At 30.1% G+C, this 23443-nt stretch overlaps 1 protein-coding gene across 1 annotated transcript in view; it reads left to right on the forward strand.

Moving 5' to 3' along the window:
- The first annotated feature begins 14129 nt into the window (after positions 1-14129).
- LOC113556608 (G1/S-specific cyclin-D2-like) overlaps positions 14130-23443 on the forward strand; it is a 56482-nt gene continuing 47168 nt past the window's right edge. Inside the window, exon 1 of the mRNA XM_026961660.2 lies at positions 14130-14719. Coding sequence (XP_026817461.1) covers positions 14525-14719 — 195 coding nt within the window. The 5' untranslated portion in view covers positions 14130-14524. The remainder of the gene's footprint in view (positions 14720-23443) is intronic.

Genomic DNA, 23443 nt, shown 5'->3' on the forward strand with positions numbered 1-23443 from the left:
GAGGCAGATAGGTTAGGTATAGTCATTAGTTTAAAATAATAACGTGCAGCGTGTACATCGGTGTACCTACCGTATAACTAATTACCGTTTAGTACGAACAATACTATAATAATACTTTATGGTTTATAATATACACACATGTCGGGCTGATAATTGACCTAATAATTTACACAAAACACGTGGAGGTGTCTCGTTCGTGAGATTCTATAACAAGAAACGAAATTACTAATAGTTTAACAATCGTAACAAATATACACGGTGGATTCTACTATCGTACTGCAACTGTACAATTATTACATAATACCAAGAATATCATAAATCATAATGAACGGAACTCTGCGTATATCAAAATATATTGGTAGGTACTCACGTCGCGTCGGTAAAAGTGTAGTCGTGACCTGTGGGCCACGGAAAACTTTGAAAAAAAAATAATACATTTATAAATATTATAAACACGATGCGTGTAAATATAATAAATAGATGACTGTTGCATATTACTTGTGTCCCTCAAAAAATTAAACTAAGCATGTATAGTAAATGTATAATAATCAACTTGCGTCCAACCGTAGCATATATAGGCAAGAGCATACACATATATTTATATTATGGTACATGTGCTCTGACGTCTCGTATGAAAAATATTTTTTCTGACAATTTATTTAATTACAGTTATTATGATTATTTTTAAGTGCTTGTTATGAAATTATAGCAATAAGAAATCTAAATTATGAATAATATTCTTTTGTTTGTTAAATTATTATATCGATAGATTTAAGGATGCGACTATATAGTTTAAATACAAAGCACGCATAATAACCACTGAAATAAATATTACATGAAATAGTTATAATACAGCGGGACGTGTTTGTGATTTAAGTGAGTATTTTGTTTTACGACCCTTTGACTTAAACATATGGTATACTAGCTGGTATGAATTCGTATACATAGAAGTGATATGGTAAATAGTTTTCAGTTTCTTGTACTTTTTTGTTAGAGCTTATTCCATTATTATATTAGTATCCTTAAACATATCTATTCATAAATCTTTGTTAAATTTAATTAGTTATTTTAATATAAAATATTTTCTCACGTTTACATTAATATTGTGATTTGTGATAATGATATAATTATTTAACAAAATGTTATCATGCTGCTACTTTTATTTCTGTTAAATACATTATATATAATTCTTTAATTTATTCTTAATTATGTCTAATGAAATATTTAACTTTAAACTCGATTTTAATTTGTTTGTAATTACCTTGTGGTTTTCAATAATTTAATTTTTTTTTTTTTTTTAATAAACGAATCTATTTTTATTATACAGTATCGCATTTAACGTGTACTTGCAATTAATGAAATTATACGTGTGTACCTAAGTATGTTAATAAACTTTAAATTGTTTCAGAATTAATTATTTAGTGAAATACATTATATATTTTATATTTATTATAGGCGATTGTAAACTCCGCCAGAGGGGGTTACCCATTTGCGCCAAAATATAAACGGTATTTTTTTTCGGTACGATACGAGTATGATTGCACGCGGTCCTTATCGGAGGTACCTTTTTAGGCATACGATTGCGCGTGCTATATTATTTTTACTTCTATGCAACGTTGCCAAATATATAGGTTCACGATAGATCCGTTTGATACTATAGTAGATTATTTATTACTTATTATTGTTGATACCAGATAAACTTCCCATTATTATAAGAAGTAATTTCCAAAGGAATAATCAAGCCAAAATCGAAAGAAAAATTGAATTTATCTGTAAGCAACACAAATAGCAACACCTATATAAAAATTAAAACACCAGATAATATACTTAGTATTTGGCCATAATTGGAAATAGATATCGGGGCTTTAAAATTTAATTTAAATATCATATACATTAAATGTATGATTTGTCTACTTTCTTGAAGTATTATTTATTATTTATTTTGTGTTATTTACGTAAATTTAACGATATTTTTTTAATGTATGTATTTGTGTCTGTCTGTACTCTGTGTTTAAATATTAAAAATAATGATGATATAACTTAATATTTATAATATCATAATTTGGTAACATCGCATTCAATTTCACGCGAAATCATACGTCTTTGAATAATCAAAAACATTTCTTTTGTTATTTAAAAATCGTACTCCAATGGTTTTTCTGACAGCCCATTTGCGCCAAACTTACTTACATAAATACTTTACATCATGGCTTAATTAATTCATATATTTAAAAGACGCCGTATCTGTAACATATGATAAAGCTATTTTTATTAGTCTACACTCTATACATTTTAAAGCTTTGTATGTTATTTACTAGAATTACCTATTATAGTCTATAGTCTTAAAAAATAATTTATACCAATTTTGATTATTGTTTCAAAAAAATGTGTATTATTGGTTATTATTTTTAAAAAAATCGTACGACTGACCATGAATTTAAATAAAATTGTATTGATGATTATTAATTAAGAAAAAATTATATTGCTTTATTATAATTATATCAAGTAAATTTAGCTCAGATGGACTGTCGGAAAAAACATACCCTTTTTTATTTTGACGTAAATGGATGACTGTACGCAAAACAAATATATTATTTTTTCGCATAAATTGGCGATGCCCCCGCCAGTATACCTGCAGTTAAATAAAAAGCTTATGAAAAGATGTAATGTAAACTCCGCCAATTGTATTTTCTTGCCTTTAATGGGTACATGAAAATTCCGTCAGTATTAAGACCTTTCTACATTAAATACGTTGACATCCGTTGCGATGACATAGGTACGTCAAAATTTCTAAAATTGATATTAGTTTAATATAACATAAGTCATACCACTCACACCTACATATTTTATGATTATTACGATTATTTATTTTGATTATTAAGATTATTTAACGTAACACACATTATAAATTATAATAATACGTGTCATTGAATTGTTCAGGCAATTATTATTTTTATCATTAATTTTTGTATATTTTTTGACATATTACGCATACCTAACTATTATTTAGTATAGGAAATTATTATTATAAAAATTATAACTTTTTTTTAATAATAAATAATAATATATTACAGTTATTAATTTTATACTGTTATACCTGATTACTATAGCAGAGCTTACACTAAAAAATGGTACTTGAGACAGAGTTTACATTTAACCCAGTCATTATAATATACATATTATAATTTACACTGAACCTATATTGTACCTATACATATTCTAAATTAGTAAATAATATTAGGTAGGTATTCGACATTCATACAGAGCAAAGTTACTGGAAGCCTTGTCAGTTTCCGATCACTGTATCTAAAGGTTCGGTTAGCTCCCCTTTCTTGCATTTTTTTCATTTAAAATAGACTCTGGTTATTTATCATAATATATTTAAAATGATCAAAATATCACAAAAATACTGTATTGTAATATCGGCAGTGTTCGCAGCCCAATTGACTTGATTTTTGGATCACACGGCGAGTGTAGACATTGTAATAGGTAAATACTTTATTGTCGAATTTCTCCACTACTAAACATTTTTTATTTTAACAACAAACATAATTGGTATGGATCATTTAAGCATTTAATTATTGGCTTACAACCCACAAATTATACTCACCAGACATCAGAAAAAATGAAAAGAGTACCTCGTAATTGAGTGGGTCATTGTAATGGATATGTTAAATATGGATGCAATGATAAGTCATTGTATACTAACGATACTAAGTGGTGACAGTTTACTCATCTATATCTAAAGATATTTTATTATATTTAAGATGCAACTATTGCACATTTATTTTTTATACTATTAATAAGCAGTATTTGGTGTTTGGGGATGGTAGAATTAATTTTTGCCAAGTAAAAAAAAATCACATTTATTACCACCTTACTAGTTATTCTTAAATTAAATTGCGTTGTGTATATTAAATAATAATATACGTAGTAATAACAAATACAAGTCTTCAGGATAAATATTTTTCGAATTACAGCAAGATAATGAAAGTCGATAGAGCAGAAATCGTTATTTCACATGTTAGGTAATATCAAATTCCGTGATAATTTGAACTTAAAAATTCATTAAAACTTATGTATCTTTATACTAAATTTAAAAAATATCATCAAACAAGTATATTCAAAAATATGCAAAGTAAAAATAGGTCATATGTATTACTATGAACCAATTTGTGGTTATAATAATTGGTCACATTTGTAAAAGGACACTGAAAATAAACATGCCAATACTTATAAATTTTACTATTTTAGTCAGTTAGCTCTAATTATTACTAATGTAAAATAAATGATGTTTTTAACAAAACATAATTCAACATACCGTACAATTAAAAGAAAATAAATCTCTATAGCAATTATCAAATATATGCACATAGCTTATATACAGAGAGATTCGCCAAGCATATTTCTTCACCTAAAGCAAATAACTAGATTCAATAATGATTCAGCATAACTGTAAATTAGTGGATATATTTTTTAAAAATATTGTTGAATCCGAATCAAATTTTAACGAGTAGCTTCTAAGGTATTTAAAAACATACATTATAATAATCCTTGAAAATAGTTTTACAAAAGTATAAAATAAATGTATAGTTGGGTCTAGTATTTATCATATTTTGGTAATTTAAAAAAATTACAAAATGTTAATATAGATTAATATCATATCAATATTAATATCATTTAAAAATCACAATAACCCATATTATCAATTATCATCAATATTCAACATATCATCAGCATCAAGGATCTAGTATATTCTTAGGTATTATACAAAATTAAATAACTCAAAAACTCGTCCAAATTTAGACATTGATAGACAAGATATAGAATTTTTTTAAAAATACTTACTTACTATATTACTTCAATACGATCCTTGAGTAAAATTAAAAATTCTAAGCACCAGAATCTAAATAAATATATTATAAAATGATAGAATAGGGTTGGACAATGGACATGAATGGTGAATCACCCTGTATATTTACCATTTTATATAATTTTACTATACCTTTTTGATACCGACATTTTTTAATAGTTGACCTAAAACATATTCGTATTCCTAAGAATGATGATGTTTATACTTTTGTTTTTTGCTCTTCAGTATAAACCTTATCAGTTATTGCAATTATTCAAAATCAACAAGTCAATTATTGGCTACATAACACAAAATAATATCAATAGTAGGTATATATAACTATGTGCTAATGTTAAAGGTAACCATTATAGGTAGTAACGTATGGTTGTTATATTATTGCTAACGAGTCATTAGTTATCAAAAGAAATAAATTTAAATTGTAAACTTATTATTTTTATTTATAAAAATAAATTTAAAATTTTGGTAATATCATGGCACATGGAATGTTTTTCAATTTTTCATACTTTCAATTGAAAATTTTCAATTAAAAAGACATACACAATACATCTAATAAGTTAAATTTGTAAAAATATTAAAATTTTAAATTCGTATTTAGCGAATAGAGGCCATAATAAATAATAGAGCGAATTTATTGTGTTTTAGCAAAAATAAAATTGTATTGATATAGGTAAATTTTAAAAACTACAGATTTTACAGCGATAATATACTTCAATACTCGTATTAATATTATTTATTACCTTTTATTTTTAAAATATTAAAAAGGACCCAGTTAATACATAATTATTTTTATACATGGTGTTTTAAATTTTATAGTTTTATACCTTATGATAATTATGAGTAAAAGATTTTGACATAAAAATGACCACAAAATCATCATTTAAAAAAAAAAACCGTACATGTAGCAGAAAATAGTTTTGAAGAATAAAACTTTTTAAGCTTAGGTCCTTAACTGTACAACATATTGATAAATTTACTGAATCGTGAAAGTTTCTTCACTGAAAGGTGATGACGTATACAAAAATTAAAAAATATGAAATAATAAATAAAAAATACACATCATTTTATTAAATTAATCGCTCTACTCAGAGTATAAAATTATGAAACCTAAAGTAGTTATATTATTAACAACGTCACTAATTATCCAATGATTAGATATTGGATTTAGACAGAATAAAAACTAAGCATACGAACACAACGTGAAGATCTATTCGGAACAATTCTGAATTCATATGTTTAGTTTTATATCGCATACTAAATTTATAATTCTATTACTTCAAAAGGCAACACCCCAAAATGATCTATGCTGCCATTCTGTCATTCCCACGGAAATTAATCTTAACTACAGCAGAATAATATACAATTAAATGAAATTCCAACAACAGAATCATAATCATAATCTCACATATTTAATACAATACATAATAAGGTACATTACGCCCTCGGTTATAGATTTAAACAGTTAAACATAAATGATTTATCGTAAAATATTTAGTGTTACGAGTTTTAATTACTCTTTATTTCATTCATTATTGTAGACATTAGACAATGTGTTATTGTACAATTAATATAATATATATATATATTAGTATAAACGTTGATATTTAATAAATTTGAATATTAGGCGTTATGATATATTTTTAATTGGATTTTCAATACGATGTATACTAAAATATAATAAAGTAATTATCACAATATGATAACAAATTTAACAGTCTTTTTTTTCACTTCATAAATCATAAATAATAATTAATATAGTCAGTAGGTTATACAATATACATATACATACACATACTATAGTTGATGACTAGAATTTGAATTACAATTTACAATAAATAATAGATTATTATGAAAGAAAGATAATATATTAATTTCCACACTTTACGATTTAATGGATTATGGATATATTTTTGAAATGCAACACGAATTAATAATTGGTGTATCAAAAATAATTACATAATTTGACATGACATGGGTAGAACAAGATTGCATACGGTGCTTATCGACGGTACCTTTTTCATAACATGATTCTGTACGTTGAATTAATTTTATTTTTGTGCGGTGTTGCCAAATACCGAATCGTAGAAATTAAACTATAGAATACAAACGGTCCAGAAGCTTTAAAAAAGTTACAATAGTCAAATTTAATAATATGTATTGCGATACGATTAATGAAAATCTGAGTAAAAACAATTATAAACATTAGTTTAATCTCAAGATGTAATTTATCCATAAGACAAATTGGTTAAACATATTTTAATAGAAAAATATGAAGTAAAACTTTTAAAACTATATATTTTACAACATATAACTATATGCATAAGTATATTTAATATTTAAAGGGATTTCTTAGTTATTCGTCAAATATACATAGTCATACTCACAAAAATCTAGATTATACATAAGAATGGGTTCTTCATCTAACTCTTGATTAATAAAATTTAGGTACTACTTTACTAGTGGTACTACTGTAATAGTGCTTGATAAATATCAAAAAAGCTAAAATAAAAAAATGGATAATAATAACATAATAATTGCTTACATAAGATATTATCACGGCATTCTACTTAATATTATCATCGTGAATACTATAAATTAATGGTATAAAAATAAAATTTTATTAAAATTTATCAGTTATCTATTGAGCCATACAAAATTCATCTGAATCTATCGATACGAAAGTGAATTATATTATTATGTTGAAAAGACCTTTTTTATTTATATTTTTTTGAAGATTAAATTAAATTATTTAAAGTCTTAAAGCTAAATAGTTAAAACGCATAATTAATCCATACTATATAATATTATAAACGCAAAAGTATTACTAACAAATTATTATAAAAATTTAGTATGAAGATAGCTTGAACCCCGAAAAAGAACAATGGCTATACTTAAAATAAAAACAAAATCAACACCTAAAAAGGTGAAATTAAATAACTACTTTAATGTGATTGAAACTCAACTGCGTTGATACTGTTGATAGACTTTTGAAATTTAGAGAGTAGAGAGGATGTTGATTTTATATTATATACATTATACATCGTTTAAGATAAGCTGTTTTTAGAAATTTAACCCCCAAAGGGATTAAGGGAGTGGCAAAGATAGTAGGGAAAATAATATTTTTATGATCAAATTCACTTGAAACATGGCCTTAATGATCTTTGACACAATCAATGAAACACGTTTAGCTTAAACTAGCTTTTCTAATCATCATCACTCACCACTTATCACAACAAAACTACTGATATGCAAGCGATATCACGGGAAATAGCTAGTATAGTTACATACTTAACTATAATGGACTAATCTGGTGTTTCGCCCACTTGTAGGGAATATTTTTTTTTATTCTTAATAGTTTATATTTATACATACCATTTTAAAATCACAAAAGTAAAACATAGACAATTATGTTTATGACAAGTTAACATTTTGGAAAAAAGTAACAAAAATAATTTTTTTAAATAATTACTTTTTAGTATACATTATACTATTAAAGTATTAAATTTCAACGATTTCTATAAGTTAGGAAATTAAATCACTAAATATATTTTTGTACATATATAGTTTGCATCAGTCTGCCAGTCTAAAAATATATATTTCAAACATTAGTTAACTAAAATAATGTAAATTATTAATTTAAAATATAGAATTTTAATTTCATTGTTCTAAGTGCGTCGTGTGTATAGTTGACCGCTGAGAAAGATTTCTGTAGCTATCCAAATATACATAGCAACTTTAACATTATATTATATTCCTCAGAGTACCCCCACCTCTTAATAGTCACTCTGTAACTCAATTAGCATCACTAATTCTGGTGACGGCGTTTGGTTGAAAAAAATGGAAATCACTGAGCGTTTTGAAAACGAAAACAAGTTTCTGTTAGGTCCCTTGTAGTTTGAATTCTTTATAACATAAATAATATGTATGTATGCCATGGACCCTTTTTTTTAACGTGAAAACAGGTTTTGTCCATACGATTCGTGTACAATTTCATTGAATAATATATAGTCGCTCTATTATTTTGTCAAATATAATTCACATTAGGTATATAATCTTTTACCGAGATTATTTCATGTATAACTGTGTCCGCGCGTACAGCTGTTACACTGTATACTGAAACTGTAACAAATTATACTTATTCATTACCATAAAGTCAAAAACTTTACCGTTCTTTACTTGTATTATTATTTTAATAAGTTGTATTCATTATACGTATTTTACGAATGTATTGTATATTATCAGACGACATTACGATGTAAATATTAAACACATGTATTACCACCTTTATCGTGTGTGATAGTAGATAATATTATATATTTTGTTATACGATATAATTAAATTATGCATTTTAATCTCAAATAGAACCTATTTATAGAAGGATACAATGTTGAACTGTAGTCTGTAGTATTTTTATCATATATATTTCATTATTACATTTATTATTATGAAATTATTTTCACTGTAGACTGCAGTTGTACACCAATTGTTATTTATTTTAATTCACAACTCGAGTATACACAATTTAAGCCATCAATACGTACTTTTTTTGTAAAACATCTTAGTTTTTCGTTTCATCATCTTAACAAACATTATATGCATACTTTTGTGTAAAAAATATTGAAGTACCTACCTATCTATTATAATATCATGTGCTTTGCAGCCCGAGCCTTACATGTCGAACAATTGAATTTATTATTTTCGATTTTTGAAATATTTAAACACTGAACTCACATTGGCGTGAAAATATGTTGGAGTTTTATATAAACTATAAAGAATAACATTCGTTTTATACATTAAAAAAAAATCGGGTCTAATTGATAGAGAATGTAGAATGTGAACTTAACATAATGGTTAACTATACCTCATATAATAATATAAACTACTACCTATGTTTTTACGACGTTTTTCGTAACGGAAACTATTCAACGAAGTACCTGCATACGATATAGAGAAGTGCTCTATCATTCTAATTATATTTATTATTTGATTTTAAACAAAATACGTGATAACTAGCATAATATTATAGTCAATAGGCAATAGTCATAAACGGTTTTGTGTATAATATATTTTCGATTCGGTTTGTATATAATAATATCGTATATTGTATAGGCATATAAAAATACATTGTTTTAACGTGCCTCATATTGTGACATAAAATAATACGTACGATAAGTATGTATAAAATATATTACGTAAAATACATAAGACTGCAACGATAGATGTATAGAAAGTCCTCCTAATAACGACGAGTGTTGTGCGCGTCCATTAAAAATTGTCTTCGTCGTAAATTATCAAAATTTGGTGTCGGAACCAGTGTCATCGCGTCATAGCGAAACGTTCATTAAAATAATCAACGATTCGAAAAACTATATATAGGTACAATACATGTACAGTGTTTAAGAATAAAATTGTGTTTATTAGCCAGTCACCCGGACGGTTAGCCAGTACCACGTACAAAGACGCGCTTACAATCGATCGTTTATAATGATATGTACTTTTGTATAATATATAAAGCGTATTGCATAATAATATTCAGTAGTTTTGGACATTGGTTTCGATATGTTATAAATTATAATATTATTATGTTTAATGAGTGCTAAGTGCTAACGTTGGTTTTGCATTGCGACCTGCACGTCGTTAATTTAATTTCCATCGACGTACCTGCGATATACGTGGTATAAAATTATATGTATATACTGTCCTTAACGTCTTGTACATCACATTACACATAATAGTATTGTATAATAATTATTTAAGTTAATTCTTTAATTGTAATCCAATCGTATAAATATATTTATATAATATTCTATAATTCTATATATAGTATATAATAATTAGTGCTTGAAAGTTATGGACGTTAAAATCGATAAAATATGTAAAAAAAAAAAAAATTAAAAACTTATAATTAATTACATATACTAGTATATTTAAAAATTATTTTTATTTTAAAAATAACAATGATTATAATGACATTTGTAAAAAATTTGTTGGACACAAGAAAAAATACCACGTAATTGTGGCAGTGCATATGTACAGTTATTGAGTCATGTCAAAAACATATATAGCATTATCAAAAAGTTTTGTTATATTCAGTGAAAATAATGGCTTTTTCTATACGTTGAACAAACCTTCGAAAAAAAGAAAATACCTATTTAAAATAATTCAGTGTACGAACATAATTTTTTTTTATAAAATATTAAAATTGCAGAAAAATCTATTAAGACTCAGAAATAACACTTGATTTTTAAAATTAACAAAATAAACAAAAATATGCATTTTTCATTTTCGTCTGTAAACTTTTTATTGTAACTAGAACGAATTTCTGGCATGGCTATTACAGAAAAAAAATGTAACTCTTATAAGTTACAACTTATGAGCTTCGATTTTAATACGATATCATTAATATAGGTAGGTGGGGGTACATTCGGGGCCATTTGAATTCGTTTGTCCGTTTACTGCGTATGGCATATATACGTACTATATATGTAGTATAACAACGATATTATTATTATGCAGTTATACGATTCCCTTTGAAAATCGAAACCACGACGCATAGTGTAATTTATTACGGGCGCGTTCGTATTATTATTCACACCGTAAAAGTATTTCCCATAAAATTACACTACAAAAGAAAATCGACGATGTGTATGGCCGCGTTTTATTGCCATCAGTCGACTCGATATTTTAACCGCGACGTCCTGTATATATAATACACAAACGTTGCGTCGCTAACAATTACTTTCGGGCACCACACACACTATAGACTATAGTCACTCACCACCTACGACCTATATTAAAACACCTGACCCAATCACAATAATAATAATATGTCCGCCGTCCGTCGACGTTGGTCTAATTCACGTTCTATTGTCTATTTTTCTTGGAAAAACGCCGTACGAACGATCCACATACTGACGCCCACATTATGTGCATTATTATTATTATTATTATGGATGTGAAATACTGAGATTAATATCATTATAGGATTCGCGACATTTCGCGAGATATTATTGGCGCATCGATTTGGAATGCGGGATAATATTGTTATTTTAGACCAATATACTTGCTGTATGTTACTTCACTCACGTGTCATTATTGTAATATATAGTTAATTTATTTAAAAATATATTGAAGCGTTTGTCTCGTCGACTGCGATCGACTGAAAATAGTGTGCGGTAGTGGTCACTGGTATAAGTTGAACGGAAAAAGCGAGTAAACGTGCCTTTTCTTCTATCGTATGTCGTCCATATTTAATATACGTCAAGTTAAAGTCCCAGGGTTTTAATCGGTTGAACGCTCTCTGGCAATCGTTTTGATATACCGTGTTCCTTAAAGTTGAAAACTATTTAACTTTGTCGACATGCAGTTACACAGTGGTCATAAACTCATAACTCAAATGGTTATCAATTACACTCTACTTATAAAATGTCTAAAATTTAATATTATAAAATGATAACCGTGGTTTATGATATTATACATAATTGTATTATCTTATATCCATTGTGTTTGTATTTTTATAGTATGACTCAACACGTTCGTGTCAATGTAGTATCTTGTGGAAGATATGAAAAAAAAACATGAATTAAAAGAATATACATTGGAACGAACCGATAAGTGTCTTTTATGACTAAGGAGAAAAGTGATTTTTGAAGTATAGATAAAAATTACTTAATAGGCTTTTAGCATTTTTTTATTTAATACAGGGATTATACAGTTTTAACCTTGACCGGTCCTGTTATCGACAAGCTACGGCGACGTTTTCTGTTATTCAATGGGTTTTTTTTCGTTGCGTTATTATTATAAACAGATGTATTTGAATAAAAGCCTTGAAAAACAAATTGTTTGACAGTCGTGTATGTTTAATACGAGGACGTTTCGTTGTATTTGAAGACCTTAAATAAATATAAAAATATGGGAAGTTTCACATTTTACATTTCAAAGATTTGAAATTGTGAAAAAGGTTATTTGCACTGCGGTCGAAAAAAACGCGTTGATTAAAAAATTGTCGAATAAACTAATCTGATTTCCAAACCATTCCAAGCCCCACAGCCCACACAGTAATAATAAAAAAAAAAAAAAATTAATAACATGATTATCGACAAAAAAAATATTTTAGAAAAAAAAATGGTAATAATCTCAAATTGTATAATATATTTGTAAAACGTAATATAAAAATTAAACTTGGGCACTAACTAGCCTAGTGTTTATTATGCAATAAGTACTGTTGATACTATTTAAGTAGGAAAATTAAAATGGATACTCTCGAAAATCTTTTATAGATTATAAGTTAATTTGCACTTGCCACTGGTATTATAATATGATAATAGGTAATAATAGGTTTTTCAAGACACTGACTTGACTTTTAGCAAACAAGTATTATCACGAGTCGTCCATACGTTTAGAAAAGAAAACACGTTTCCAATTGTCGGGGCTCCTATAATGCTCCTATACGATTTTCTTCGATTCGAGTCAGCGAATGGAACCCTAGATGTTAGGAAAAATCGAATGACGTGTGCATGATGATAACACGTTAATATAATATATATGCGCTGTAGGTAAACGACATGACGACGTGGTATACAGCGGTCGCGGTATATTGTATAGTCTGATGTACTTTGGTGCACGATGTATAGAGGTATAATATGCTGTATACTTGCCTAAATAATATTATGTATATATAATATACAATATATACATGACGGCGGTAATTGTATAATAATAATTTTTTATAATGCGTACACAGTGCCCCCCCCACACTCTCGTTTTCATTCTCACGTGTGCTCTCACTCGTTCTCTCTCTCCCCCGCTAGCTCACACGACGACACGAAACCGGTGCTTCGGCCGCCACCGCCACCGCCACCGCCGCCGCCGCCGCCGCAGTCCTGGGTTTTTTCGTTCGTATTTTATTTATTCTTATTATTATTATTTTTTTTTTTTCGGCATGTGAAAGAATTTTTATATATCGCTGGTGGGACCTACCACCACATACGGTCGAGGGTCTGCCTGCGCGCGCGCGCGCGCTCGAGCTCGCGCGTCCGTGTTCGAGTGTGTGTAAACGCGGCCGTGTGCAACCGTATAAACGTGCGCTTGTGTACGTTGCGCTTCTCCTTTGACTGTGTACGGTTCGCCGGCGCTATACGTAGACACACACACACACACACACGCGCACACACACACACACACACGCATACACGCATACGCACACGCGGGTGCGCATACGCGCTCACGCACACACACACTCGCACGACGCTGTCCCACTGATACTGATTCGATTCCGACGACGAGACGCGCGGCACACACGCATTCTGACCTGGTCCGTTGCCGGGTTCGGACGTTTCAACGCGCTTTCATTACGCATACGCTCCTCCACTCGCACACACACGCACACCACACGCCGTTGTCGTATACCCGTGCCCGTGCGTACTACCACGTCTCTTGTCGATTTTTTTTGTTTGTAAATCGATAATTGAAAAAAAAATTTATAACAATAATAATAAACACTTTTCTGAATTAAAATTGTAATCTCGTGGTTTTCTGTTCCTTCTCGTCGCACGGTGTCCACCTCGCTCGCGCATATACACCCGCGTAATACACTACCAATACACCGTACTATATACACAGATATATTATATCCACAGCGAAACCGTCTCAATCATGGACTTGCTGTGTTGCGAATCAACTTCGAAGAGCGTCGCGCAAAAGGATCCGACTCTGCTGTTGGACGACCGTGTGTTCGACACCATGCTCAAGTCTGAGATCAGGTGCTTACCGGCTCCCGACTATTTGGCAACCGTCCAGAAGGACCTCACTGCCAACCTCAGGAAGATCGTGGTTGATTGGATGTGGGAGGTCAGTATTTAATTTTTTTAGTAGCTATATTATTCGGTTAAATTGTACTGGTAGTAATAATTGTCAACTTTACTTAGTATTAAATATTGTACTTTTGTATTCTGTACGATGTGTATCCTCGTTTTTGATTTGCCGAATTTTGTGTAACGACTGAACTTATTGATATTTTTAAATAGTAATTTAAACCCCAAATAAAATTATGTGGTTATCGTCAAAAAAATTGTCAACTGTTTGGTTAAAATTACAATACCATATTTTTAGCCAATTTGTTTAATGTTATAAAGTGTTTTTATATTACTTTAACGACGACCTGAAGGGTTATATCATGAATTGTTTGAATGGAGAAGGCATAATATTGCTTTCGAGGCGTTGTGCCAGCTGTTTTTTTACAAGCAACAAGTGGTCGGTGGTACCGCACTATTCCCAATCGCGCATTGAAAAAGGCAACTGGTGACAATCAGACAATCGTACCGGTTATCGACACGTAAATAATATAATATACTTAGGTGCTTGTATTTAAATTGTTTTTCCTATTAAATTATAATATAGATTTGATTTATTGTTATACATCTGCAATTATTTAAATATTAAGTATAATCAAGTGCATAACATATTAGTATTACATAAAAATTACACCTTTATTAATTCATAAACTAGATATTTTTTATCTAAAACCTATTCGTTTGATTATTCTTTGTCATTTTTTTAAACCCGACTTATTGTTTCCTTTTCTAATCACTTTATATCTTGTTATATTTCTATCATATTCACAATATAACTATTCGTTTTTTGTCAAGTCCCCAAATTTTGTAAAATAATCTTATACCTACAGACTTATTTATGTATTTATCATTTTACTTGAGTTTTAGTTAATTAATTTTGTTTTAATTTGTTTTATTACTTTTTTTTCATTCTCTTGTGTGTCATAACATCCAATTTATTCGAAAAATATCTACCTAAATTAATTAATTATCAAAGTTAATAAATATTGTTTTATTGGTATAAATATATAATAAAGTATAACAAATTAGTCAATTTACTATTATAACATGTATTAATTTTATATTTAAAAATGTTATAGCTTACTAAATTAAAAACTGGTTTTTATTCTAAAATATTCTAAATGTTTTTTAGAGTGTAGTAGAATGTCAAACAGTTGTTATGAAAATCATCAATTTTAATTATTAATATAAATTTATAAGTATAATTTTTTTAACTTTAGTAAGATTTTCCTAGTTCTTAAACTATTATTAAACTAAAATTTAAAATGTTTAAATAATATTAATGCATTCAAAATCAACTTTAAAAAAAATTTACCTTATACTTGCGTGTTAAGTTAAAAAGTTTGAGTAAAATGCATTTTAAATGTTTTTGATGTAAGTAAATATATTTTAGGATATCTAAATATATTTTTGCCTTTCAATCACGCTAAGTTAATGAATATAACTTACCTAATATTATTAATTAAACACGAGCTTTTCATGTCCGACCAACCGTATGTATTTACCATTATGAACGTTTGGTCGTTATATTTTTCACCAGTAGCGAATTCGAAAATGAACGCCGCACGTCTTGTTGTTGGCTCTAAGCCAAACAAAAAAAAATGCAACATGATTAGCTTATGTGTGTTTCACTGTTTGTATAATATAAAAGACGACTTTTTAAACGTCGGTTATATTGTAACATTGTAATTTGTAATATTTATAATATTATACATATTATATTATATACCGAACACGTTTCAGTACTTTGGTGAATTCGATAAAAATACGATTTCCAGATGATTTTCAGACTTCATTGTAGCAGCCACTCAATCGAACAGGACTCGTCAGACAGGTGCGGGGCGTGATATAATCTCCAAAAGGTCCAAATTGTTTTTATAGGACGTGACTTTTCGGGGAATGTTTTTTGGAGTCCTCGTTTATACGACGGCTTTGTGAAAAAAAGAACACGCAGGTTATTTTTGATTGTAAATCACGTTGACGGTTCAATTGTGGGGTAGATAACGGTTAAAGCGTAGCGGAGACGTATCTAGAACAACAATACTTCGTTTTTTTTTTGTCAATTTGAAATTAATTGTAATGACTGCGGGAGACGGATTAATCAATTTAAAAATCTGACTAGAATTTCGACCGTATTCTATACTTAAACTTTACAAATATTGTTACATGTGAAATTTAAATGAATTAAAATATTACATACGTTTTGAAAGGTTTCCAAATTGTGCGATAACAGTGTAGCATTTTATTTTGCCTCATGTTATTTTTCAAATTTCCAGTTTAGACAAGTATTATAAATGTAAAAACAAAAGTGGTGTCTGTTAATAATAACGACGATGATGGTAGGTAAATCCCGTCTATATTATGTACGCAATCGCCGTATATAACGCCCAAAGAGGCCGGTCCTGGGTAAACTGCTGGTTAGGTTACACACTAGAGGCGGCGAATTAAATTTTATAACTCTCCCGACCTCCCCTCCGCTTATTATCTAAAAATATGTGTATAATAAGTAATAAGATTTTATTAATAATTGTAATATATTATAGTTTTAATATTATGATATACCTTTCACGTATTCATTAAGTGCTAGCGACTATGTTTGTGTGATGTATGTAGTATGTGTAAGTGAGTGTGACCTGTATGTTTGTACACGTAATGTTCCAAAATAATTTTTTTATTATAGTATCCTATTAATTTTATGACATTCTGTAAGTTGAAGGTAGTGCGTTATAGGAGTAAAACAAAGTTGACTTATTATTATTATTTTTTTTTTTGATGAACCTGTTAGTGATTTAAAATATTCTCCTGAAAAGGGGAACTTATGACATAGGAAAAGAGTCAATCTCTTATACAGATTACAAGTTTAGGTATTTCTAACCGAACCACCATTTTGTGTTTATTACTAATATATATTTTAATGTTTTTATATTTTTAAAAGAAACAATTCATATTTTTAGATTTTCTGATTTTAACAATGATTTTCCAAAAAAATAGTTCAATGATTAGAAATTACATTTGATTTTGATTACTCCGTTACTCGTCATTGTATTATTTAACGATCACGTTTTCAAATATTTTTAATTAAATTATAAAAAAGCCTTATTAAAAGTATGTAATATTTTATTACAATATTAAATTGTCTACTAAATGTAAACAGGTTTTTTATATTCATTGGAATACATTAATTACATTACTTCGTAAAAATAATAATCACTATAATAATAATAATTGTTATTACTAATTTGTTTGTTAAAAAGTAAATAAGAAATCTATCGTAAATGTTTTTTTCTACTGACGAATGTACATACTGCAATTAATTAAAATAGTACTTAATGGGAATCGTTTAAAATAATGAGTAGGACTTATAAGAAGGAAAATGTACCTTTTGGTTTGGTTTATTATATTATTGCATTTAAATGTTTAAAAACAGTCTACAAACTATTAATATCATTTGGTACTTTTTCGTACACTCTTTTATTTGGTGTATTATTTTATGTTGATTATTATATGATCATGAAACACGGAATGTTAGGTTATTACTTTTTTTCTCCTGAACGGTATCTATATATTTTTATTTTAATATTTGGTGCAATGTCGACAAATATTAATCAAAATCGGGCGCGGTAAAGCCCGTATAACACAAAGTCAAACCGCCTGAAAAACAGCACTGCGTGACGTTCGGCGTGCGCGATCGGGAAGGCTGGTCGTGGTGGTAGGAATGAAAAGGACACACACACAATGTCGTCGTCACAATGTGATATTCTTATATTATTCTCTTTTATCGGACGAATCCGTCTAATTAAAGAGTAGAAAAAAAAAATTGAAAAAAAAGACTATAATTTGTTCAGCTGTTTTCGCATGCACATACACATTCGGTATGTAGTGATGCGTCGTTCCGAGGTCATTTCGGGGTGGGGGGACCCTCGCCGAGTTCCCCTCTGGCCAATGTTCGACGGTGAACACGTGTCGAAAAAAAAAGGTGTCATGTCGCCGTTTGTGCTTTATTTAACCACTGATGCGTAAAAATTGTACTAAACCCTCCTCCTCCCTTTATGAAGAAAAAATCCCGGACTAGCACGAACGATTATTATATTTACGACAAATAGGTTAATTTTTAATATTACGTAAGAGATTATTGAGTTTTGGGGCAAAAACAGTTCAACAAAATCGCTCGCTGGTTTATTTTTCACAAATTTAAAATACATTCAAAAAACTTGTTTTCAATTATATTTATTATAAAATTGTGGTTCGGCATGCTATAAATTTAACTTAGGTAGTTTCTGCCGACTTTTGCGTATAACTGTAGACAATTTTATGGGTCCCATTTCCAACATGTCGACATTTCTACCGAACATTAAAGTCCTCTGTCCTCTTTACAATACACCCACAAATGTATTAATAAATGTATTTTTTTTTAAATTTAGCGTTATGCACGTAATGCGATGTTTTTTAAGTTTGAGATAATAATATATATTTTGTTTTATTATACTACAAAAAATGATATGCTCGTTGCTTATGTACCTATATATTGAAAAACTATTACCATCCGCCCGCCGTTCAACGTTGAACAATATTCTTAAACGCAGTTAATGGATATTATATTTCAAAAACGTCACCACCCGACACCTTGATCACTCATGCAGGAGTGTATAAGTAAACATAATAACGAGCATGATATTATTTCATATGCTTAGTGCGGACGAGTAAATTCAGCGTTACTATTAAAGTATACCCCCGACACGAATAATAGGCGTACTCGCGGGGCTCTGCTGTATCCAAAATCGTTATCGCGTAATCGCGCGAACCGTGTGTGTGTGTGCTCATTATCATAATATTAATATCGATCACCGCCGCGTTAATAATCGAGCGTATAATTTATTATTTTATGGCCGTGTACATATTTCGGACGGACGCGCACGATCGTACTCTTGTTTTTTTCTTCAAATTTTTACTTTCGCGTAGAACTGCGCTCGTAACAATTACATATTTTGCACCTCTGCCCGCAGCGCAGTGTCGTCTCGTGGTTGTAGGCATCGTCGCACGTTTAAAAATGTCATAGGAATTAATTACGACGGTAATAATCATATTGTTAAATATACGAGACGCGGCGTACGCATGCGGTTTCCGAGAGATTCCAAGAATTATTTTCGCGCAGCGACGACGTCGATTTGCATTTATTCCGTCGCGCACGTCCCGTTTTAATTCGAAAACCCGATGCATGTGTATTATTATTAAAAGACTATTACCTACGATTTATTAATACGACGAGTCTTAGCGTCCGCACGACCCGACCGACCAGCGATTCCGTATGCTAACGCGCGCCACGGCACATCCACAACAATAAATAACGATATTATATCATTAAATTGTACCACCGGTGCACTGGGTACTACGAGTAGGTACGATTGTACGAATATACGATTCGTAAAAATCGACTCGTCTAAAATAATAATATATTACATATTATTATTCTCATATTATGCGGTCGTCGTCGTCGTCGTCGTGTGTTATACAATCTCGTGGGCTCGTGTTTAGGTGTCGGTAGAGGGGAAGCCCCGGTGGGTACGTTGGCAGCGGCGGACGACAGGTGAACAACAAAGTGGCGGGGCACGGAGGAGAGTGCGCGCTATCAAATTCTTACGGTTCTCGGGTTATCGGACGACGAAGTGTGCATGACACACGCATATATGCGCGCAGGTTCCTCTGACGCAAAACAGCTGATTATCATATCGCGGCGGTGGTAATAATCATACATACGAACAATAATAATTATTATTATCGAGTGGTTTCGTGAAAGTCATCATTGGCGGCAACGAACTCTCGGACTATAGAGAAAAAAACAACAATGTTCGATTTGTTTTTTTTTAATTCTTTCGCTTTCCCATCGTGTATAATGCGATATTGTTGTAGACCACTGTTATTATACTCTCCATCAAACCTACACAGTGTTATAAATATTACAATATTCTTCCACGAAATCCGCGATTCGTACGAAATCCAACACCGTTACCACCGGATATAGGCACGCGTAAAATGTGTACGTATACACACGCCTAGAAATTTTTGTTCTATACAGCCGTCGTGCAGTCGTGTCGACTGTGATCACAAATAATAATATCAATAATGGTATTCATGTCGCCTTCGTCGTCGTTACGCATGTGTCACACGCACACATGCAGTACACACACACATACACATCCGACCGAATAAACTCGTAGTGAAATAATTTTAATTTTTCCATTTGAATATTTCTACATACCGCGTGTGCGTGTGTGCATTTCGAAAAAAAATATATGATACACCTTATTGCGTTTTAGTCGGTTTCGTGGATGAGGACGCGTCGCTTTTGAGGCGCGATAGAAGAAGGGGAAACTATTCAAAACATGCGTTTTTCGAGCCAAATCGTCCAAATCGCGTTGTGCTTGGACGCATTAGTGGTAATTGATGGTTGTAAAACTTTGACGGAGATTAATCAAATAGATAAGCTGAAGCCGTTGAAGGTAACGAGAACATATTGAGTTCGGGGGTAAGACGCACTTAACTTATCGATGTAAATATTGATATTATGGTTTAGCCGATTCACAACTACTATGGCCTGACTAGAAATCTCCGTCATATTTATGAATGGAGAGAAAAGTGGGAGTAAACTGGGAAAGAGGGCTAAGTACGAAGTTTCGTTTGTCTTTGATTGTTAACCCCTATATAAAACCACAATAATATAATATATTATAAGCTGTTTGCCGCGGCTGTCGTACGCTTTCAGTGGCCTTCGTTACTTCCTTTCGGCTGCAACGCTCATTTTATGAATGCGTTGAGTCCCCGAAGGTCTTTCGTCGACATTTCGATGAAATTATTAAAATTAAAAACTCGTGTATAGACATGACACTAAATGGTGATCAAAGTGACAAACCTAAGTCAGTTGCAACAACTACTAGTATATAATTATACTTAATTATCAAACATTTTTATTCGTTGTAGAGATATTAGGTATATTTAACTTAATTAAATTAAATTTGTTATCAAAAAATCATAGAGGAACTAACAATACAGAATATTGATTATTTTGACTGTTACTTGACGCGAATTCGTCAGTTATTACAGTGATATAAACTCTTCCTCGTGTAAAATATTTCAAACCCATAAATATTTTAACACAAACGTGTAATCAAACCATTAGTATAATTTTTTACATAATACATAATTAAGCTGTAAATCGCACAAGGTTGTTGTCGTTTATTGGAGGTTTCGAAAGTGGTCTTGTAGACTATCATTATTTATTTACTATGTAAATACGTGCACACCCGCGAGTGAGATAGCCCGCCCGAAAAACGAACGTCGCATTGACGGAAAGCTGTCCATCAATGGACACGCTGTCCATTGATTTGTTGTAGAAATATTTTGTCCATTAATAAAAATATAGTTCTATAATCAAAGTAAATTTTTGAAACCAAACGGCTACCGTAACCAGTACTAACGATTATCAAGTTGAAATTATCAATTATTAGTGCATTTTTTTTAATTAATCTATCATTGGTTGTACGAAAACGTTAATACATTATACATATACTGATAATGTTATTTCAACTTATTTGGCAATATTTTTTGTGGGAAATGTAAATATTATAGGTTCTGTTTAAAATTGAATTCAACACTGTGTTCAACAACACTCACGTGTTATCGTTTTAATAAATATTCGGCTCTCTAAAGTCTAGAGTATATATTATTACAATGTATTCATAATATCAGCTGTTGTATAATATGATAATATGCGTTTTCACTTGCGAGTTCTCGTTTCGAGAATCCTTGTTGGTTAATTTATCGACATGTGTGAAGTAGTATGGTAATATCGCGATTCTCAAAGCATTTAAAACGATAAACAATTGTTTATACACGCACATTACGTCACCTTGAAATGTATCGACGTTTAATGATTTAGTAATCCACCGTGAACGTATTCCGTCAGGGACGACAGGGACCTTATCGTCCTTGTAAGATATTTTGACTGAAACGACGGCGTTTGTAGTTCACCAGCTTGTGTTCTAATAATAATATAATATCTCAGTATGCAGCATTCATCACACACTTGTATAATATTGTCAGTAATTATCTGTATAATATTATAATGCGACAAATATAGAGTAATTTATTATCTAAAGTTTTTTCCCTTGTTTAATATAATCGAAACCGCGTTTTTTTTTTTTGTTAACAAAATGTTATATGTTCATCCCAACCAACAGTTATAGACAGTAGACCACAGACATAATATAGATGGACTGCGCGTTTAGCCCTTATTATGTTAGCAATAATAAACTTATGTAGAAGGTAAATAATCGTGAAAAATGTATAGACATTCAAAAAAACATCATAGAATTTTTAACAATAAAATCAATTTCTAGTTGTTTCCTAGTTTTTTCCATGATATTTTACCTTCTCCGTTCATATTATTATGGCTGAATTTATTGATGGTGAGGGGGTAGGAACGCGTAGTCCATTTATATTATGTCAGTAGATGTTATCCCCATAACAACTGATAAGGCAACGGGGCCTTACTGTTGTGTATTCAGCATTGAATAATTTAAAAGACGTTTTCGACATAAATCGTGATTTAAAAAAAAATAAAAACGGACGCTGGACAATGAAATACCGTAATTTCCCGTTGATGTCAGTTTTATTTAGAGCTAAATTACAAGAGACGACACAATGTCGTTTTTGATTTTTTTTCATG

The sequence above is a fragment of the Rhopalosiphum maidis genome, chromosome 3, assembly GCF_003676215.2.
Source record: "Rhopalosiphum maidis isolate BTI-1 chromosome 3, ASM367621v3, whole genome shotgun sequence".
Lineage (NCBI taxonomy): Eukaryota > Metazoa > Arthropoda > Insecta > Hemiptera > Aphididae > Rhopalosiphum > Rhopalosiphum maidis.